The sequence below is a fragment of the Leucopleurus acutus genome (genome assembly GCF_964270905.1).
Source record: "Leucopleurus acutus genome assembly, chromosome: 1".
Lineage (NCBI taxonomy): Eukaryota > Metazoa > Chordata > Mammalia > Artiodactyla > Delphinidae > Leucopleurus > Leucopleurus acutus.
In genome coordinates, this window is record NC_139142.1 from 186,389,265 (window position 1) to 186,412,168 (window position 22,904).

At 45.3% G+C, this 22,904-nt stretch overlaps 1 protein-coding gene across 10 annotated transcripts in view; it reads left to right on the forward strand.

Annotated features, from left to right (window-relative positions):
* PARD3 (par-3 family cell polarity regulator) overlaps positions 1-20,967 on the forward strand; it is a 634,176-nt gene extending 613,209 nt beyond the window's left edge. For all 10 annotated transcript variants that reach the window (XM_082847455.1, XM_082847464.1, XM_082847462.1 and 7 more), the window contains 3 exons: positions 2,132-2,252; positions 12,362-12,489; positions 19,663-20,967. In XM_082847455.1, the coding sequence (XP_082703581.1) occupies positions 2,132-2,252; positions 12,362-12,489; positions 19,663-20,059 (646 nt within the window). In that variant the 3' untranslated portion in view covers positions 20,060-20,967. The remainder of the gene's footprint in view (positions 1-2,131; positions 2,253-12,361; positions 12,490-19,662) is intronic.
* The last annotated feature ends 1,937 nt before the right edge of the window (positions 20,968-22,904 follow it).

Sequence of the window (22,904 nt, forward strand, 5' to 3'; positions counted from 1 at the left end):
TACCTACACCATCACAGTTTCACATGGAGGGTGAGGAGTTCTGTGGATTGGGCGTTCCACCTGGAAAACGTATCTGCTGGGACAAGATAAGATGCTGTATATATGATTTAAAAACCAGTAGGAATAACACCCTACTAGGCCCAGGAGTGTGGAGGGGAAGTTTAAAGTGGTACCCACGTGTAGACGGAAGCGTCGTGTTGTCAACTAGCACATTTTACAGATTAACTTTCCATGTTCTCTGGCTGATCAGTCCCAAAGATCTATCAGAAGAGGAACAAAGGGAACACAAGTTTTCATTGACTGGGAAAATCATCAAATTGAATGTATCGACAGGATATTCCAGAAGCTCTCATGAAATTGATAGAAACAGGAGGGTGATAGGAACCCACCGAGGAGATGAAGTGATGAAAGACAATCCCCTATTCTTAGAAGTTGTTCATGTTATGGTCCTGGATGTGATCATTTCCAATTTGAGATTTTCAAACCTTTGGAATTCTTGAAAATATGTGAAATTATACAAAGACGTGTTCATTTGAGAATTTTATAGGCTCTCCTCTGACAGACTTTCCCTTTCCGGGCCACCTCTCACAAATGACATTACCCAGGGGGCTGTGCAGCCAAAAGAACTCAGATCCACTCTGAGTCATCAGGGCAACAGGTCTTCAGTGAAGGGACCCATCCTCCTATTGGCTGACAGCTTCCCATTCTGCCAGCAGCTTGGAGGGGTATATGTGATAAATATAAGACTTGGTTCTTGTCCTCAGGAAGTCTGAAGTTGTGTTGGAAAACTATATACCTAATGTGCTTGAATAGCTGTCCGGATTGGATGTAATTTTGTGCTTAGGGAATGGAATCCACCAAAAGTGCTGTGAGATTTAAGATTGATTTTGGTTATATCTATAACTCTTGCAAAATACTGTTTTAAATATGTATGTAATTTAATAGGGGAGGGGCTTTGATGTCTGCTGTGTGTTTTACTAAATGAAACAACAGGGTATAGTGAGATGAGGCTAGGTTAGTGGCCAGAAAATTCTGGATTCCAGTCTCACATTCCCCACTGGCTAGAGAAAGACTGGAGACTTCAAACAAGTTACTTATCTTCTCTGAATGGCTGTTTCTACCTTTGTGTGTGTGTGTGTGTGTGTGTGTGTGTGTGTGTGTGTGTGTGTGTGAAATACTACCTTCTGCACCTATCTTATAAGCTTTCTGTGAGGATAAAACAGAATTCAAAGCTATAAAAAAGAAGGCAAATTATTATGAACTCATTGGTTCAATCAAACTACCACCTGAGGTTATTTTTAAAACGCTTTTCATGTATACTGTGAGTGTTGGATTTTGTGTATAGACGTGGGAAAACTCATAAACAGGAACTTCATACAATGGCATTATGAAAGTAATACTGCACGTTTGTGAGTCTATATTGTATGGTGTTGTCTCACTTGATTGTTACAACTATGATATTTAGAGCAAAAGGGATTCTTACGTGCACTTCCTATATATAAAGAAGCCGCAGCCCAGAGACGTTAAGTACTTTACTTTAAGAAGGTGGAGGAGCTAGGACTGGACCCTGGTATTTCCGACTTTTCATGCAATGTCCTTCCCAAAAAATTTTTGCTGCCAACACCTTGCCAGATTCCCGAGAGGAAATGAGGCTTTCAAAGAGCTGCGTAAAAAAGGAATGTCTAGGGGCTTCCCTGGTGGCGCAGTGGTTGGGAGTCCGCCTGCCGATGCAGGGGACACGGGTTCGTGCCCCGGTCCGGGAGGATCCCGCGTGCCGCGGGGCGGCTGGGCCCGTGAGCCATGGCCGCTGGACCTGCGCGTCCAGAGCCTGTGCTCCGCAACGGGAGAGGCCACGGCAGTGAGAGGCCCGTGTACTGCAAAAAAAAAAAAAAAAAAAAGGAATGTCTAAAAATACCCCTTGCCCTCTCGAATATCTGTCTAAAATCACCTCAGTAAGTCTCAATCATGAGAACAAAATGCAAACATATTTCAAATGCCTAGATATTGTCTTAAAATTTCACTTCCTCTCAAACAGCACCATTTCACAGCAAGCTGCCATTTTTTCCTAGCAACTTCCATCCACAGATTGTATTTCTGAAGGGTGTTCACTGTTGCCCGTTTTGTCTTTTAGCAACAGATCAACTCCTAGCAACCATGATCGGATACAGCGTCTCCGGCAAGAATTTCAGCAAGCAAAGCAGGATGAAGATGTGGAAGATCGGCGACGTACCTATAGCTTTGAACAACCCTGGGTGAGTGTTTGGTGTCTTGGCACAGTCGTAGGAAGTCCTGCAACTTCCCTGCAGTAAAAGCCTCTAAGCTGTGACCTCAGACCTTTATGAAACAAGACGAGATGGAGCCAGATTCCTTTGACCTTTAGCATATTGACCTTTTCCTCATTTCCATCTGGGTTTCATCACTGCTAATTTCATTTTATATCTTGTTGCACCATCTGTCCGTTGCAGAATAGGTTTCATTTGCCTGATGACAAGACAGAGCAGAAGTATTCTGACTCTCAACTATGCATGTTTTAAAGTTTAGTTCAGTATTTTTCTATATACATTTTTCTGAGAGTCAGAGCCTGAATAAATCAGTTCAACACGTCTATGGTGTATCTACTCTACGCAAAGTACAGTATTTAGTGATTCTTGATTCTCCCCCATCTCCTGTGTGCATTTGTTGAGCCCCTGCCAGGTCTCTGCCTCTAGCCCATCTCCAGTCGTCCCTCCTATCGCCGCCAGAGGGACCCTTCTACAGCAGCGCTCTGAATGGCTTCTCAATGCCCCCAAGATAAGTCCAGATTCCACAGTGTGGCGGGCTAATTAATCCTCCCAATCCAGCCCCAGACTTGGGCTCTGATCTTGTGTTTTGCCATAGAGATGTTGTCACTTCTGGGAATGGGAGGCATTGGAGCAGATTTGGGGGTTCAATATGATGGGAATTGTGAAGGCTTTCCTGGGAAACCTGAGAGAGTCAACTAGAGATGAATAAATAAGCTGCCTGAGGCAGGAAAATCTAACTGAGGGTATTAGTAAGTCCAGTCAACATGACAGTGTGACCATAGCCAATAATGGTTTGAGGACAGGGAATAGAAAAATATTTTTTTAAAAATTAATTGACTAACTTATGTATTTATGGCTGCATTGGGTCTTCGTTGCTGCGTGCGGGCTTTCTCTAGTGGCGGCGAGCAGGGGGTACTCTTCGTTGCGGTGCGCGGGCTTCTCATTGCGGTGGCTTCTCTTGTTGCGGAACACAGGCTCTAGGCGCGTGGGCTTCAGTAGTTGTAGCATGCAGGCTCAGTAGTTGTGGCTCACCGGCTTAGTTGCTCTGGGCATGTGGGATCTTCCCAGACCAGGGCTTGAACCTGTGTCCGCTGCATTGGCAGGCGGATTCTTAACCACTGTGCCACCAAGGGAAGTCCCAGGAAATAATTTTTTTTAAAAAAAGTTTATCTTATTGAAGAATAGTTGATTTACAATGTTGTGTTTATTTCTGCTATACAGCAAAGCAATTCAGTTATATATTCTTTTTCATATTCTTTTCCGTTATGGTTTATCACAGGATATTGAATAGAGTTCCCTGAGCTATACAGTAGGACCTTGTTGTTTAGAAAAATAATTTTTTAGTTGAATTCTGTGATGAGGATTGGCAAGACAGACATGGCAGAAAGTCAAGGAAGGCAAGCCTGGTGCGGGTACTGGTGAAGCACTGCCCCGTGTGGGCAGGGTGGGCAGTACAGCTCAGGGATGAACAGTATTCACCACAGGGATGAACCGGTGGTCAGTACCGCTCTGGTAGACTGGGAGGCTGCTGGGAGTGGAGCTGGGGGTGCCAGCAGTCTAGGATTATAAAGCTTAGGAGGCTGTGGTCAAAAGAGTGTATTTTTGGAGTCCAGGGAAATCTGGATCATGTTGGGATCAAAGGTGTCCCGTCCATGCATGTGAGCTCCTGAAGTGGAGGAGTGATTAGGGCCCAAAACGTGTATTGAGTTCAGTTCAACGTGTTGGGTGTATGATCACACTCGATATTTGGGAGAGTAGGGGCAGACGAAGAATGGTGTGAGAAAAGGCTGACGTGGACCCGAGTGTGGTTAGATTGTAGGGAAGGAGAGACGAAGGTGGGAAGGTTCTAGGAGCTTTCAATGCTAGACTGAAAGTCTGAACAAAAATGGTATCAGGACAGAATGCCGGCCCACTAGCCAGGTTAGAAAAAATAATTTTAAATTTTTTCTCCAGGCCTCAGTTTTCTTATTTGTAAAACAAGGGGGTTAGAGTAGCTGATTGTCAGTTACTAAACCTTTTGTTAGAATGAACATTTAAGAGGAAGCTGGGGGTGTTGAGTAAAGCAGGTGTCAGCAGAGCTCCTTGGGTTGAATACAGAGGCTGCTGCCGTGGGTCAGAGCTTCTCCAAGTGTAGTCCACGGACCAGCACCTTCAGCTTCTCCTGGGAGCTTGTCACACATGCACGTTCCTGGGCCCTGCCTCAGACTTACTGGATCTGCACCTCTGTGGGTGGGGCCCAGGAATCTGTATTTTAATAAGCCCTCCACGTCATGTCGAAGGATGGTCAGCTCTGGGAAGCATTGCTCCAGAGTTTAGATCATTGCTGAAGTCCTTTTTGGTCCTAAAATCCAGCAGCCTCAGTACACTCCACACAAAGCCAGGAAAGGTTCTGATCTGGGGTTTGGTGATCAAGTTGGAGTTTGTGGAAGGTTCATGTTGCAAATGAAAGGAGAAGAAGGAAAAACTGGAGATGGCGTCCCAGTTTGAAGGACCTCACCTTGGTTCAAGTGAGGAAGATGGGACCTTAGAACAGGCAATATGAGACCGGCATCCCGGAGGAAAAACTCAGGAAATCAATCGTAGCTGACTTTGGGAGGTTATAAAACATGTGCAACGGATTGAATACGTATGACAATCTGTCCTCTGCAACAATATCACTATTAATAATATTTAGTTTATTTTTCTAGATGATCCAGTAAACTGAGTTATTCCTGCATAGCAACAGGATGGAATTATGTTCATCTACTTCTGTTGTTTGGCTTAATGACTCCACCTAGTCCTGCTAGGTCTCCTAAAGCAGGCTTCTTTTGTGTTGCGGGGTAAACATCCTTAACTGTGTGTATTTGCACAAAGGTGCTGAAAGGAAGAATGAGGCCAGTGGCACCCTGAAGGGATAAACAGCCGCTGCATATGGAAATGGTTCTCACAGCCCATAACGCTAGCAGCCCAGGCCCTCCAAGGGCTTTTCACTCCTCGTCCAGCCCAGGAGGGGCAGCGTCGCGCCATTTTACTTTACCAGGGAATGTGGATTATCCAACCAGCGTGTCTTAATCCGTAATTAATCATTTAACTCACCAAATTTCTTGAGTGTTGATTATGTTCTGTTATTGTGTTTGGTTCTGGAAAACAAAGAAAGAATGCCCTTAGGATCCTACAGTGGAGCTGATACAAAGGAAAGGCGTACTTTTACAGTCTTGAGAAGGGGATGCAGGGACTACTGAACACAGAGTAACCACACCCAAATTGATTGTGGGTGGGTGGGCACAAAAAAGCTTGAAAGAACACCTCTTTGAAGTTGGAAAATATTTTAAATATACAACTTTGAGAAACAGAGGGATCTATCTTTGGGAACTAAAATTAATTGGAATTATTTCTGGTTAGTTATCCACATGCAAGATCTCCAGGTTTGTTGGAGGCTAAATGAGCATTTCCTCCTTTTTAGCTCTGGAAGTTTTGCGCTAGGAGATGTGGCAACCATTTGGTATCCATTAGGTTTCTTTCTAAGTTTTTTTTATTGAGGGGCATGAATATTTTGGCACATGTTTCTATGTTATCTGCTTAATATGAGCAATCATGTTGGGAAAAAAATGTTTGAGAATGTCTTGTACGTTAGGAAACTCAACTACTGAAGGTCATAGGCCAAATTATTGTATATCAAAATGCCGTAGCAACTTCAGATGGACAACTTGGCTTGTATGATCATTTCCTGTAATGATTGAGTGGGGAATTATTTGGATGACAAGCTGATTACCTTGGGAATGGAATAATTTCCTAAATTGTGGGTCAGAAGTTGACCTTCTCCATTTATTTATTTATTTATTCATTCATTCATTTATCAAACAATTGGGATCTTGCTGTGTACTCTCCATTCTACAGATCGTGTAAATGAGTGTAAAGTGACTGTAATTCTACTCGGTGTATTAATTTTCATACAAATTCCCATTGTTGCCTTATGAAGAGCTGCTCAGTTGTTCAAAATGTAACGTAGCCTGTAGTTTTTATGATCTGTTTTACAAAATGAGCTTTGAATATCTTGGAATCTTGATTCTTTTCCCGTATGTATTCTGACCTTGAAAGATCACTGTGTTTGGAAAGGATGAGGCCATGATCTCACCCACTGGAATTATTTGTAATCATTTTAGTGTTAAGGAACCACAAGCCCATCTTCAAGCTGTGTGTACAGCTTAGACCATATGAATTGAAATTGCCCCGCTTGTCAGAAATGCCCACACATGAAGTGCAGTCAGATGTATCATTTAGAAAAATATCCAGGCCAATGACTTTACATACAGAGAGAGATGCTGCAGAAAATTCTTCCAAGGGGCCCTTTTCAACTTATCCATTTTCACAATGTTCTCTCTACTCTAGCAGAACAGTACGCACCTGTTCCTGGGCTTCTGTTCAAAATAACGTTTGGGCCTGAGGGAGCTGATTTGTGGCACCAAAGGTCCTTCGATGAGCAGAGGCCCAGGACATTTCCTTAGCTCCATAACTGAAGTGAATTCTCTCCCAAGCTGAGTAAAAGAAGAAGAAAAAGCAACTTCTTCCCCCAAAGCAGGGCCAGGTGCAGCATAAATAAAGCAGCAAGTTGCTGTAAATCTTTCTTAAGATAATGGAACAATAGCTGACGTTAGGGTTATTATCACAGAGCTCAGATATGGACAGGACTTAGTGTTGCTTTTAAAAGAATTAAATTGCAGGCTGCAGACCTAAGCACAGTATGCTGTTAAAACTGTACAGATACCTGAGTGTTGCCCACAAGCAGACTTACTGGCTGAGACTGTTGATGGATGGGATAATGGAGCTTTTAATAGCTGTATTGCTAAATCCCTTCCATCCTGGGTGGGTAGTGACTGAAAGCAGTTTAGTCCTTCAGATAGAAAATTGATCCTCCAGGATATGAATATCCTGTTCTCCCCCAAGCTTTCTTCCTAGCTGTCTGTCCTTAAACAAATTTTAAAAAAATCTGTCCCTTTCTCCATTTTCCTGCCTTGGACTTTTAACAACACCCCTTTCCCATTTAGGTTCTTGCCTGATTTCGTAAGAGGGCCAGTCACACTGCACAGCCATCCTGCACCCCTAGACTGCCTTCCCTGGACCTGGGGAATTTGAGCAGATGATGCTTCTCTTTTTGTCTTCCTTTTTTTTTTTTTTTTGTGGTACGCGGGCCTCTCACTGTTATGGCCTCTCCCGTTGCGGAGCAACAGGCTCCGGACGCGCAGGCTCAGCGGTCATGGCTCACGGGCCCAGCTGCTCTGCGGCATGTGGGATCTTCCCGGACCGGGGCACGAACCCATGTCCCCTGCATCGGCAGGCAGACTCTCAACCACTGCGCCACCAGGGAAGCCCTGTCTTCCTTTCTTTAAGACTTCAGAGGTATCTGCTGTCATTTCCTCCTAATGGGTCTCCACGCCTGGACTCAAGAAATACCTTCTTAGTTGATAGCCTTGCTGTGTGTAATGTTACTCCAGTTCAAATTGAGTGGCGATCACCTCTCTTGAAAATCCACCTGGAGGAAACCATTCTTGCAGCAAAGGGGTGCCCTCTAGTTTTGGCAAGGGTGTCTCTGTGCTGCTGCAGAATAGACCCTTTTCTTGGAGTCCCATGACCACCCTCCCAGCCAAAGCCTCCATGACCCATGAGCTGTTCTACCCACAGAACCCTCCAGTGGTGAAGTGCATGAGCCTGCCTGCCACCCATCAGTGAGGGACACTGGAGGGCTGCTCCTTTATTTTCAACCTACTTGCTGATTAAGATGGGAAAATAGATCCAAACCCTGGTTGGGAAAGATGAGAAGAAGACAAATAGTGTGTTAAGACCAAAACACATATTTATAAAATCTTGATGAGGGAAATTGGTATGTGTGGCAATTTTTCAACCATTACTCACATCATTAGTAGCAATTAAGCTTTTCAACATTCAGAACCCACAGAGTTCAATCGATAGCTGTGTAAGTACAGTGTGTGATGGGTAGAGGGGAGGGCAGGGAGGACAGGATCCAGAGACAAAAGTTAACTTTATTTGGATTAGAGGTTGGCAGTAAGTCCTCTATAGAAAATCATTACCAATATTAGCAATGGCCACTTTTAAACAGAGTAAACAACTTACACTCTTAACACGATTAAGTGACTATTTGTTATCAGAATGTGGAATTCATACTAGGATTGCAGTGCATTTGAATTACTAAAATCAGGACTTTAAATCTCAAGGGATATCATTGTTCTTTGTTTTATCATTATCATCATCTTCACCATAGGTTTTCATCCAAAGCACAGAAACTTCTTGTATTTTATTTTTGTTTTCTCTACATGCCCTGGACATATGTTAACATTTGAAATTTTTTAGTATTCATTATTTAAGTAGAAAACCCACCCTAAATTCTCATTCATAAGACTATTACATATATGTGTATGTGTGAATATATACAAGTGCACACACACATATGCATACATGCTCTTTTTCTTATCTATGTGAAGAAAAATTCGATTATTTAAGCAGTATTAAATATTAATAAAACTAATGAATTTTATTTCATAAGAGACACACACTTTTATACGAAGCTCTAAAAATCTTATAATACCACCTAGTTCAAATTAGTACTGAAACTTTGTACAGTATACATTTATTTTTGTTCTTTCTTTAGTCTATTAACAGTTTGGCTTTTGTATTTTTATTTTTTGTATTGTCTATTTTTATTTTGGAAAAATAAGGATGATTTTTACTTAATGGAGAGAAATGCGTAAGGACTTAATTGAGTGAAACACTGTACAGAAGATATTTTCAATATTTTGTTCTACGTTAGTGATACCAAAACTGTGCAGCTTTCGAAGCTTTATGTAATTTTTTATATAATATAAATCGTATCTCTTCATAATCACAATAAAGACCAGTACTTTGCAGCTCATTTACAAAAGCAACCTGCATCATTTTCACTTGTGGTTTTAAACAGAAGCCATGAAGACAGTCACGTATCGTGGTTCTCCGGTGTATTGTGTAAGAGATAATCATGTATATACTTCTGTCTTATAACCTCTGTCATTATTATGGCCTTGGCAACCTGGGCTATTTTTTTACTTAAAAGGTAGCTGCTTGTCACCAGTTTCATCACAAACAAGGCTGGGGTTATTTATGATTTGCACTTTCAAAGCTGAGCTATTGCCTTGCTGTCTGGCGAATCTCTGGACTCATTACAATTATGTGTTCCCTGCGTGTTTCCCTGTATAGATGTTGCTTTGTTGTTGTAGTTGCTGATGCTGTTTTATCCGAAAACATGCCCTTCTCTCTGGGGTTAAACCTGATCTCTTTCTTCATTTCTACCTTTATTTTTGTGATTTTGGACTCTAGATACATTTTTCTATTTTTGCCGTAGGGATGAAAACCACAAAACCACAGTATCTTAAAGTTGGGGCTGTCGGTGGTAAGACTGTTCCCACAATTTACGTTTTTACGAGATCTTCATCGAAATCATGAATCAGGTTATTTTTGATTCAGGCCAAGTAGAAAACTTGCCAGGACGACCTTCTCTCATTGTTCCTCTGGACCCGTCATGCACACAATCTTCCTTGAAATCTGCAGCCCAGTCAACTTTCATCCTAAAACTAAGGGTGATTCTTTCTTTCTTTTCTTTTCTTTTTTTTTTTGGCTGCGTGGTGGCTTCGATGCTGCACCCGGGCTTTCTGGCTTTCTCTAGTTGCAGCGAGCGGGGGCTACCCTTCGTCGAGGTGTGCGGGCTCTAGAGCACAGGCTCAGTAGTTGTGGCACACGGGCTTTGTTGCTCCGCGCCATGTGGGCTCTTCCCTGACCAGGGATCGAACCTGTGTACCCTGCACTGGCAGGCGGATTCTTAACCACTGCGTCACCAGGGAAGTCCCGGTGATTCTTTCTAATAACCTACTCTTTTGCATGCTCTGAAAAGAGAAAGAGAGTAAAATATTAATAGTAAGGCTGAGGTTTTTATTTCATCAGAGTGAGCAAACAGAATGAAATATGTCAGTTTGCTGATTCCAAACTCATTCCCTCATTCTAAGTCTTCGGATCCCATGATAATTTCATTACTGGGGTTCATCCAGATCCACCAGATGTGCCACTGATAAACAGTATCAGAAAATCAGAAAACGCACAGTAGCGGAAGCAAAAGCCCTTCAACTTTTTTTTTTTTCTTTCCTCCGTCAGAATCAAATTTTCAGGCCTCTGGGAGAAACACCTTTCTACAAGACCTCGCATTTTCTTTTCACAGCTCCACAAGCAGTGTGTCACAGAACGGCGGGAGCTTGAAAAGCTGGTTACTAAATCCTGCAGCAGAATGCCAGGCCTTTCAAGACTGTTTGACACATGTGTGTAGCTTAGACGGGCTGTAAAGGAAAGGAAAATGGGGTTCTTTTCGAAGGCGTATTTCCTTGCTTCACTTTCCCCGTCCAGTGGCCCTTCCCCAGGCTCCCCACCGATAATAGGTCAGCTCAGTGCTCTTCAGGGCCAGCCTCATCAAGGGTCATGGAAGAAACTGTCTGTCTGCTTAATGTTGTCGATGAACAATTGCTTCATGCTCTGTTTGTATAAGCAGAGCTCACTCGGCAATGTGTTTTCTTTGAACGGTGTTGTGGAGTGGGTCTCCGAACACACGTTTGTTCCAAGGCGTGTGGTTATAAACATCCACTCTTAGAGACCGGGGTATTGTAAAGCCTAACCTCTTTGCCCATTATTTTTGTATCGGGATATTTTTAATATGCTCGCTGATGATGTACATATGCTTTGAAATTTTGTCCTGCACATTGCCTCATCATTGCTTACCAACAAATGGGATATGCTAGCTAGGCAGAAAGGGGACAATAGAGATTGCTTTCTTTCTCTTCACACAAAAGCCAACCAGAGGAGCCACTCTTTAAGGAACAAACCACGTGTTATCTTACCACGCTCCAAACGAAGGCTGAGACTCTCATGATTTCAGAAAATGATTATTGAGCCCAGGTCTCTCATTGGCTTCAACTCTAAAAGAAAATCAATAACTTGTTTATAAGAGACAGCCTTCATTCAGAATAAGCCTATTGCACAGTGTTGCATAACACAAAGGGGGCAGAGGTTGGCGAGCACTAAAAAGGAGTACTTAAGAGTGACTGCCATTGATGCTGTGATCAACCATTGTCAGCTTTTTGTAAAGTTAGAGGCATCGTTGTCTATTTTGAGTGGAGCTACTTTCAAAAGGCTGGATCTCGAAGGTGAGCTAAACGCTGATGGGGAGAAGCTAAAGCATCCACAGGGGCCCAGCATCATGTATCACCCAAGGTCTGGTTTTGGTCAGTGGCAGCAATGAGCAGATGACCTGCTGACCAAAGTATTTAGCCAGAGGATGGAAAATTTCTCTGTAGCGTATAATTAACCTAGGTAAAAATGCCATATCCTCATAACTAAGGCAAAATGTGTTCTTTCATAAGCAATTCCAGTAGCTGTTAGCTTGCAGATTCATTCTTCTGATAAGTGTTTCTGTTCGCATGTGGCTGCCATCCGTGGATTGGAGGACCTGTACGTGGTGAACACAGCCTAGTTTCAACTAATTTTGGTTCAAAATTTAGCTGTCAGCCTTTAATAAAAGGGGAATCAGCTACATTGTATCCTACTGCTAGAGTAAAATACATAACTACCGAAAATGTTCACCAGCATGGCCAACTTCCAAGTGTGTACCCTTGGACTTTCCCACTGTTGTGAATTATTGTAGCAAATCTTATATTTTTTGGCATTACTTCTGGATTTCTGAGCAGCCTTACTCCCCTGTATTTGCTGTATATACAAGGGATGTAAACTAGTGTCTAATGTCAGTATTTACCAAACCTCACTTAGGCAGACTAGAAAGGTGGACGTCTCAATTTTAAACCATTCTAAAGCCGTAATTAAAATTTAGGATGATGGGGTATTTGGGGCTCACGAGATCAGTGAGATGCCTCCTGAGAAAATTGCACTTGATTTTTAAGAAATTCACGGAAGTTGAAAATTGTTTCTAAGTCAGTCTATGAGAATGGAAACAGTCACCGGTCCTGTGATATTCGTAATTCCTTTCTCGTGACTCGTGTTGCGTTTTCCCCCTGCAGCCCAACTCCAGACCGTCGGCGCAGAGCGGCCGGCACTCGGTGTCGGTGGAGGTCCAGATGCAGCGGCAACGGCAGGAAGAACGTGAGAGCTTCCAGCAGGCCCAGCGCCAGTACAGCTCCCTGCCCCGGTACGAGCACCCCACGCGCACCCCCCGCGTGTCGCCATCCTCCCTGTCCTTGTCCCTTGGGAAATCCCTCCTCCCCAGTGCACTTTCTCCAATGACGAAGAACCGCGCGTAGATGGTGGGAATCATCGCTTACTTAGAGCCCACCTTACCACGTGGCAGGGAGACCTGGAGGGAGGTGTTTTAGGAGATGCCCACACCTTCACCAGACAGCTCCCTCACTGGACCTGAAGTGGCTTGATCCACGAGGACTGGTCTTAGGGATCAGACCTGGGTTCTGGTACAGTAAGTCCCCTACGTATGAACGAGTTCCGTTCTGAGAGCACGTTTGTAAGTCCAATTTGTTCATAAGACCAACAAAGTTAGCCTAGGTACCCAACTAACACAATCAGCTACACAGTACTGCACTGTAATAGGTTTAGAATACTTTTCACACACATGATACCTAAAAGACAAAAAATAAACATCTTTAATCTTACAGTACAGTACCTTGAAAAGTACAGTCGTACAGCAGCTGGCATCCAGGGGCTGGCATCGGGTGAACAGGCAAGAAGAGGTACGGACTGGAGGAGGGAGAGGAGGTGGGAGGCGGTAGAGCTGAAGGATCGTCAGCGATAGGAGACGGAGGGCGAGCTGCCATGTCCCTCACGCCTGTCGTTGACGGCACAGGTTCTGGTTCCTTGCTGGAACCAGATGCAGGTTCACATCTTCGCAACTTGGAGGTTCGTATGTAGGGGACTTACCGTGTTGGTTCTGCGACCTCCCATGGGGCTGGAGACAGATTCCTCAACTGAGAAATTGAAAGAGAACTTTGCTCAGCTCAGGGGTAACTAGGATAAGTGATATCTTGTAAATCTAGACTTCTCCAAAAGGATAGGGGCTAAATGCTCCAGGCACCGTATCTAAGGGGGATCAGTGGTCCCAAACCTGCCTCTCTTGCCGTCCTGCCATCCTTGCTTCTGCTCAGTGTTGAACCTCAGAGAGTCCCGGGATGTCCACTTGCCTAGCTGATGGCTGAGCCAGAAGGGTTTCCCTGCCGGGCTCCCCACGTGGAGGCCCCTCTGCCCCAGGGCTTCTCTGCCAAAGGCCTGAGAGCCCTCAGGTAACGGCGCCCTAAGACATTGAAATAGCCATTTTCCGTCTAAGTATTGTAAATAATGAAAGTGTTTAAAACCATTCAGCTTTCCAAACTTCCCCAAAGAAGTCACTCCTATCATCACAATTCTTACAGGCGTTTGTACGGAACACGATTTCAAAACCAGGTGACAAAAACATTTTGGGTGGAAAACGGTCTACTTACCATGTTTATATCAAGTAGACCATTTTGAATATGGGGGAGAAGAGTGCTGGGGTGGGGCAAAGTTGACCGACTGATATAAAAGTGATCCTGATTCTAATAAAGGGGAGTCCTTTTAATGTTAAATAACCACCATAACAGGCCCGGGGGACTTCACTGCACTGACCCGGGTCAGCCACGCCCACGTGGTGTGAGTGCAGCTCTGTACCAGGAGGGGCACTGCCTAGTGTGGGAACTCGATCACTCAGCTGTCCTCTCCCAATCCGTAAACTGTGTCTCCTTTGAGTACGGAAGTATCCTTTCTTTTACATGGGAGCATAACTAACAGTTATTTAGCCCACTCTAGGCAAGAGTCATTGAAGTTTAGGTCTAGACAAGACCTTGGAGAGCACGTCTTACAAGGAAACAACTCAGAGAAATTAAGGTACGCCCCTCAAGGTCCCACACTAGTACGTAATTCCACCAGAATTCAAACCCCACCCTGCCCAGCCCCGACCCTAAACCACTATGTTGTAATGCTCTTTGCCACCGAGGGCTTTGGTGCTCACATTGGGAACGCGAGCAGATATGGACATAAAGGTCTCTGTGCTCTGCTGCCCTTAGCACTTGGGGGGAGGCCACCGCCTGAATCACCCCGGAGCATCAAATGGGCAACACTTCAAGGATTACGCAAAAAGCTTCTGCTGTGTAAGCTCCCTTCTTGCAGCCTGTCAGCTTGCCTTCCGTCAGAAAGATGAGCGTGATGATGGGGATGACCTGACACGCGTGACGTGGCCCTGCTGTCCCAGCCACGCAGTGGCCGTTGTGCATCACGGCCCACGCGGATGGTGTTGTCCGCGCAGGGGCTGTGATCTTATCTTACTGGCAAAATGTTTGGCTTCTTATATTTTAGTTGTGTTTGACAGTATTTGTAAGAAATGGAGGAGAGTTCTCATAATGTGTGTGTAAGAAGAAAGTGAGATGGGAAATGGCCAGGACTAGGGAAGGGAAGGAGGGGGGATGGGGCGGGAGGGCCCGGTGGGAGGAGAGACTCTGGGGCCCCATCCTCGGGAAGAGGACCAGAGAAAGGCAGGTGCACCGGATTACTCCCGCTCACCTTCCAAAGTCGCTTAGTTCTCCAAACGGATCCTTTCATCCTGGCGCCCCCTCTCCGTCTCCACCCCTAACCCTCTCCAGCTCTCCCGTCCTCTGTGCTTCTCTCCCTCCTCTCCCCCTGAAGCACAGGCAGAGGCACCTGGAATTCCATGGACCAGCGGCTTGCCGCTGCTGGGACTATTGCTGTCAGTTAGTGTTTCCCTAAAGAACCAGAACTTTCCCTCTGGTCATTTATAACTCCCTTACTATTAGCCATTTTATTCTGTGCGGATAGGAGAAAAGTAGAAATCTTAAAATTAAAGAGCTGTGTGAGTTTAGGTGAGTGGGGCTGGTCGGCCTGTACATCACATTCACTTCTTTTAGAGTACAGTGGGGGGAGTTAATTTGCATATAACGTATTGTCAGCCCTCTGTATCCATGGTTCCATCCACAACTCCTCTGTGTCCATGGATTCAACCAACCACAGGCCCTGTCGTCCTGAGGTATTTACTCTTGGAAAATATCCATGTACAAGTGGATCCGTGCAGTTGAAACCCATGCGGTTCAAGGGTCAACTGTAATTCCCCAACGTACATCTCTGAGTGAGGGAATTAGGAATGCAGGGCCTTGCACACAGCTTGGTTCCTTGCAGGGAACCTCACTCAGCCAGAGGCTGGAGATCGGAGGGGGGCTATGACCCGCACGAGCTGGAGGCGAATCCCCGTTTCTGACATGTGATATTCTTCAAAGACACTTGACCTCAGCTCTTCGGATGTGGACAATTAGTGGACTTTGGTCCGAGCAAGTTGCTGTGGCATTTGATACCAAAACGATTTCACGCACACACAAAGGGTTCAGTTGCAAAGTGGAGCATAAAAGAAAACAAATGGTCGAGACTCTGTATCAGGCGCACTAGGTGAGGTGGTTTGAATTAGAGGGATGTATACGGACCAGAGGGGTTTGTAAATTCTCACTGTGATTAAGGAAACCTATAGGCAGAATTCAGGTTGCACCGTGAAATGTCAGTAAGAAACACTGGCCAGGTGGTAACACGAGATCGGGGGAAGGGGACACGAGTGGCCATACGCTTAATTCTCAATCAGAGGAGGATTCCTTTTTTATTTTTGTATTCCTAAATTAGTTTTCTTTTTTCTGTTTTACTTTTTTTTTTTAAATCCTTTTAAAAATGCCTAGCTTAGTTCCTTCGTATCCAAAAGGCAGCTCTAAATCTAGTAGAAAAATATGTTGGGTCATAGTCACTGATAGAAAAACATACTCAAGATTCTTTGTTGAATGCTTTTCTTTACCTTTCCTCTGCGTCTTTCCTCCTGCCATTGGTGGCTTCCTGCTCATCCACCTTGCTTCCCGGCTGTGTCTCCACGCCCTGACTCAGTCTCCCCCACAGGCCCGTTTATTACGTGTCTTGACTGCCTCTCACCTTGTCAGCTGTGGTCTGTCTTTCTTCACCCTTGCGTGTCCTCCTCAGCGCAGTGACTGACGGCTTTCCTCAGGCGCTGGGGCTTTGCTGGGTGTCCTGTACATGACAGTGGTCTTCAGGCATCATCACTAAGAGGGAGTTATTGCCACACCAGGGTCCGTGCTTTGGGTCGACTCACGAGTCTCCAGTGAGCGCATTCCAGGACCCAACAAACCTGCGTGTTGACTGTAAAGACATTCATTGGAAGGAATGATGCTTTGTTGCTCCAGTGGTTATTCGTGGCCTTTGAGCAATGCTGGGACAGTGGGAAGCTGGCTTCTGATTCTAACTCTGGGACGTGTTTGTGAGTTGCTTCCCTGAGTGAGGGTTCTCCAGTTAGTCTTTGGTGCCTTTCTCTGCTCCCTGATCTCTACCAACCCTTCAGACAAAGGACAGAAAGCTGAACTTTTTGTTTATTTTTTTCCCTTGGTCAGAAAGATGCCCTCCCAAACCCAGAGCCTAATTATTGGAGGCAAAGTCACTTGAAAGTCACCCAGTAGTGAGCCATGTACTATATGCCACACTTTTGTGAGCATTTTACGTCTGTGATTTCATTTATTTCTCCCCAGAACCCTATGAGATTAGAGATTATGCCTGTTTCACAGATGATGCACCTTGGGCCCAGGGAGGATAACCCTCCCAGGCTCACACAGCCACACGCGCAGACCCAGGGCTGGATCTGTGTCCGCGGGATGCCCAGCCTCTCTCACACTGTGCTCCACGCCTGCGTGCCTCATCTTCCAGGGGAGGAAACTCTCTGTCTGCTGCTTTCTTGTGTTTCTCTACAACCTGCTCATTTCTTGTCCTCTTCTTTAATCAAGAGCTTGTTGCTACGCTAGCTTCCTTTCTGAGGAAGCATGTGTGTGTGTGTGTATGTGTGTGTACGTGTGTCCATGCATCCATGTGTACATATCTGTGTGTATGTACTTTCCTCAAGTGTCTTACTTCGAACCTCAGGGAGGTCTTCTTCCTTCTCTCTAAACTGCTTAATTTGAAGAAAATTTTAGCTTCAAGAAATTCTTTCTCCCACATCGTCATAATTTCCATCCTGAACAAACCGTTAGTGAATTCTCAGTGTGTTTGAATACAAAAAGACTCTTTTCCTGGACTGATTCAAAATGCAACTTCCGGAACGTGATTACGTGGAGCAAAGCCTCCGGCATCATGGAGTTGGAGACGGGGATGGACAGGGCTAGTGGATCCCCGTGGACCAAGGATGAAGAAGCCTATTTCCGGTTATCCTTAAACTGATAACTAACCTGGGAGGGGATCCCACGTTGTTGCTATAACATCAGTAACAAGTTTGTTGTTTTAATTAAAGTTTCATGATTGATGTCAAATCCCTTGGTTTCATGCTGGCACTCTCCATCACTCATTGCTCTGAGCAGATTAATTTATGACTCTTTAAGTGAAGGTAATCAGTGCTTTAGGCAAATAAACTAGTCCATCAAATATAAGGATTCTTGCCTGGGCGGACGGTACACATGGCCCGATTCCCATTAAAAGGCTGGATATACTGTAGACTGTTCAGTTAATCAGAGTCAGAACCAGGGAGGATTCTGGACAGTAGTTCATCTTCCTTATTGAAAATACCCTTGACTACATTTTAGGTCATATGGAAAATGGGCAGATTTTATCCCAAGCCACGTTGACAGCACTTCTGAATGTTCAGGAATGCAAATGGCTTCATTCCTGTGGGAGACCCAGTGCTGCATAGACCTTATTTTTCCTCTCCCAGTCTTTCTGAACACTGTCATGTTGTGTGTGTTGATGCGAAAGGCTGAACAACACATACTGGCACCGAATGATTTTCTTATTGATAAATGGAGCAATGTATTTTTTTGTTTTACGGCTCAATTCTCGCTCCTTCTCTTCCATTTTTAAGGCAAAAAAAATTAGGGCATGTCTTCCTTCCTGGCACAAAATTGTTTTACTTTATCATAGCCAATCGTATTGTAAATTCATAAAAGCGTCTAGAGACTTGATAGTAAATTAAAGATGTTTCAAAACAATAACGTTTCCTGAAAATGATGTGCAACTTTATGGCAGAAGGGATAAGAAGCTGAAATTTCTATAGGACTCTGATTCATTTCCCCATCCTGGGGTGACAGAAAATGAGTTGAGGAAGTTAACCCTGGGCTTGGGTAAGGATACCGTGGGCAGGAAAATAGTGCTTCCTCCGCACAGGTCCAGGCTCTGCAATCTTGATGAGCTTGTATTCCGAAGGGTGTCAGTTGCTGGCATATACAACTCAAAAGCCGGGGCTTTAAGGGACCGCCTGTTGCCTTTTTAATCCTAAAGCGGTCTAGACTTAAAGCTTTCGTAACTGAACTCAAATCGGAATCCATCACACGTACTTCATATTAGCTGGCGTCTCTGGCATGATGGTGGTAGCCGTGTAAAATATTTGTTTGGCTTGTTTAGAACTGAATTGTAATGTTGTAAAGCGAGACATTATTGCTGGCGTAGAAGCTGCCAAATCGGTAACGCCCCTAACAGCGTTCTGCCAATGAGTCTAAACTGCGGGAGACGCTGTCACCCTGAGCAGAACAGAGAGCACCGCCCAGACACGGGAGGAGGACCCTGTATCTGAGTAGCCGCGGAATCTGTTAGCTGTCTCTCCTGTGTAGCCACTGTTTGTGCAGACTTGTCTCAGACTTGAACTTGCCAGGGGCAGTCATGTTTTCATCCTCCCCTATCCCAGTGTCTGGCACGTGACTGGAACCAAATAGAGTGAAGTCCCCTGCATTCGAACAAGTTCCGTTCCGAGAGCGTGTTCGTAAGTCTGACAAAGTTACCCTAGGTACCCAACTCACACAGTCAGCTAGATAGTACTGTACTGTAATCGTTTTATAATACTTTCCAGACAAATAATACATAAAAAAAACGAACCAACCCCCAAAATAAAGAAAACATGTTTAATCTTACAGTACGGTACTTGAAAAGTACAGTAGTACCAGCTACCTCACTGCTGCTTTTACGCTCGCTTCCGGACATCCTGGGCCTGAAATGAAGGTACTGGACTACTGTACTCTACACAGTACTGTACAGTAAAGTACACAAAAGCGCAAACATTTGTGGAGGATGCACGCACATGACAATGTACGCCGGACACGTGAAGTAACTTTCCGTGATTGGACATGCGAACGCACGTTCGCATGATTGAAAGTACACACCTTGAAGGTTCGTATGTATGGGACTGCTTGTAATGTTTGTTGGGATATAGCAATGCTATTTTGGCTCAGCCCTGCCCCCTCACTCCTTCCTTCCATCTCTCTCCCTCCCCTTTTCCCAGCCCTCACACTCACCTTTGGGCTTTGCTTTCTAGGCAAAGCAGGAAAAACGCCAGCTCCGTCTCCCAGGATTCTTGGGAGCAAAACTATTCCCCTGGGGAAGGCTTCCAGAGTGCCAAGGAGAACCCCAGGTATTCCAGCTACCAAGGCTCCCGGAACGGCTACCTGGGCGGGCACGGCTTCAACGCCAGGGTCATGCTGGAGACCCAGGAGCTCCTCCGCCAGGAGCAGAGGCGGAAAGAGCAGCAGATGAAGAAGCAGCCCCCTCCCCCCGAGGGGCTCAACAACTATGACTCATATAAAAAAGTCCAGGACCCCACTCACATCCCCCCCAAGGGGCCCTTCCGGCAGGACGTCCCCCCCTCCCCTTCTCAGGTCGCCAGGCTGAACAGACTCCAGACTCCTGAGAAAGGGAGACCCTTCTATTCCTGAGAAGGAGAAGAGCAGACTCTTCGTGTCATGCAATAAAGGACATTTTCCTATGAAGACTTGTATTTTGGGAGTTTTTTTGAAACCTCAGTGGTAGTATGGAATATTTCTGTTGCTGGTATTAGTGCCTTTAAGCAGTGTGGGCAATTCGATGGAAGGCCTTAATGTCTTTGCCACTGTGTCCCAAGTGTCTGTTTCATGGAAGGACTTCCCGCCATCTGACAATCACCTATTCGAGGCATCGTACGCTCTGCATCTCTCAGGTACTGGGAATCTGGCCCAGCCCGGGAGACGTCGTGGCTTCGTGTTACCGCCCCCTACAGCTTGTGGCAACAGATTACCCTGAAGTCAAGGGTGACGCTGGACCCTCTTTTTTCCCTTTAAGTTTAGGTGAGGTGACATCTCCATCTCTGGTGGATGAAAGTGGGTGACACACACCAGAAATTGGGACTCCGTGGTACTTCCCGGCACAGTCATTTTTAATCCTTTGTAACCAGTATGGTCTCCCTTTTCTCTCTCAGCCCCTTGCGACAAGAAAGTTTCTTCATCTAAAAGAAGCTAAGCCATATTCCAACACCGTCTTGTTTATCAGGGGGGGTCCTTTTGTAACTGCCTTATAACTCAGTGTTACCAATAAAGTGATTATTCTGTCTGTGTGTATAAATACCCTTGCTCTCAGTCCTGACCCTCACATGTGTGTTGAGTCATGGCTCTGCGTGGGGAACAGGGGAGACAGGCGTCAGCCCTGGTGGGGCAGGGGGCTGCCCACCCGCCGGCCCAGTGTGTGTCATGACACGGTGGGTGGTAGCTAAGGAAAGAAAGAATTCTCCCAGGATGAGCGTCTGGCCCAGTACATCCCAGCCATTCTTTGTAAATTAGTTTTTGTTTGATGAGGTGGCAGGAAGGGCCTAGCATGGAGCAGAGATCAGTCGGACACTCACTTTGGGATTCCAGAACCTCACCTGCTTTCTCCGGTTTTTAAAGTCGGTCGCAATGGACGGTTGTCTGTTCATCCACCTGCTGTCTCTCTGCCTGGGGATGTCATCCAGGTTTCAAGATAATTCTGCCATGAAATAGAAAAGGTAAATAAGAAGAAAGGCTGTTCCACATGCCACAGAACATTCTGGTGTCCCCAAACAGGGAGAACAGAAGATTGCCCTGGTGTCAATACGTTAATGTACGTGCGGGTCACGAGGACCTGGGTTACTCCCGTGTTCCCGTCTTCTCATTTGTTGGTCTGAACATCCTGTTGTAAACCGTGGCTGGATTGCTGAAGTGCCTGCAAATCCCGATGTGAGAAAAGCTTGAGATGAAAGCTCAGCATACTGTGTGTTAACAAAAAAGACAAAAAAAGACATGTACCGATACGCCTATTTTCTATTTTTTATTTTTACCGGCACATTGTATTTTTGTGTCCACTTCTTTTTAGAAAATATGTGAGGGGTTCATCCCCGTACCTACGTCTCTTTCGCATTTCTGTGTAATGGTTCTGTTTGTTCACGGAACATAGCGATGTTGAAATGATGTGACCAGTGTAAGCGTGGTGACCTCCGACGACAGTTGCTCTTCCTCACAGCCTCCCCTGTGCTGTGAGAAACAGCTTTCCCTGTACATATGAGACTTCTAATAAAAGGCATATTTCTTCCTGTTCTCTGTGTGTCTGTAGTATTCCTGTGAAAACTCTCCTAGCTGGGTTTTTTTAGTCTACCAACAGATGTAATTTTTTTTTCCATATTTAGAGAAAGTTGAAAGTTTCCTCATCTCTTTCTGTGCAGACACGGAAGTGGGTGATTGATTGTTTATTTGAACACCTGAGGAGAGAGGGGACAGGAAAGAGAGAAGGACCTAATTAATGAGTCCACTGGAAGGCCCAGGCTGCCCGGAGTAGCCGGGAAATTCGGAATGGGAGGAACCGATACACTAGAATAAATAAAAGAATAATCATACAGAGAGCGATGTAATCTTTCCGTTGTTGCCCTTTGCACTATGGACCATTTCAACAAGGCGAATGTTCTGCTTGAGTCCTGACCGTGTGTACCTCGATCCCAGAGAGAAGTCCAAATTCAAGCTGACTTCCAAACTAGCCTGGTTCTTACTTCCCAGATTACACAATGAGGCTTTGCTCCTTCTTCCAGAGGGACACTCATATGGTGCTTTGAAGGCACAAAGGGCACTAGATCCCTGGGTGGGTCTTGTGCACCATTATGGTCGTGGTCCCCACCCAAAGGGCAGGCTTTGCAAAGACCTGTCCAAAACGCCCTCCCAGGGAGGGCCGAGCATCAGCTGGTTGCCATAGCAACCCTTATCCTGCCACTACATCCAAACTCTGTCACCTCAAGATTAGTAACGAGAGGTGTATAGCAAGCCAGGGAGATAACACGTCTTTGGTTCTTATATGCCTACAAGGTGTGGGAAAGGAGAAAAGCGAAGATGGACAGATTTGTTAATTTTCTCACTGACCAGGAGGCCCGCTGCAAATGCCAAAACTCACAGGTTGTTTATCTCAACTGACAGTGAGGAGAGAGACAGTACTGAATGTTGTGGGAGCCTAAATCACAGAGGATTTGTTGATTAAAACTGACAGTTTGAGCCACACAGAGAAGAGGTGGAGAAATAGACGTGGGTCAGCACAGAGGTGAGAATATGCCCGATGAAGCAATCTTGTCTAAATGAACTGGCCTCTGCTCCAGCACATCTCACAAGGACTTGCTGGGACCAGAGGGAGCGTGTGTCCACAGGGAGAAGTCTCAAGTCAGGAAAGGGTGCAGGTGGCAACCCCAAGGCCCTCACACAGCTAAGGATGGAGGTGCAGTCACTCAAGTGTCCCTCAGAAAACGTGGTCCCCCTG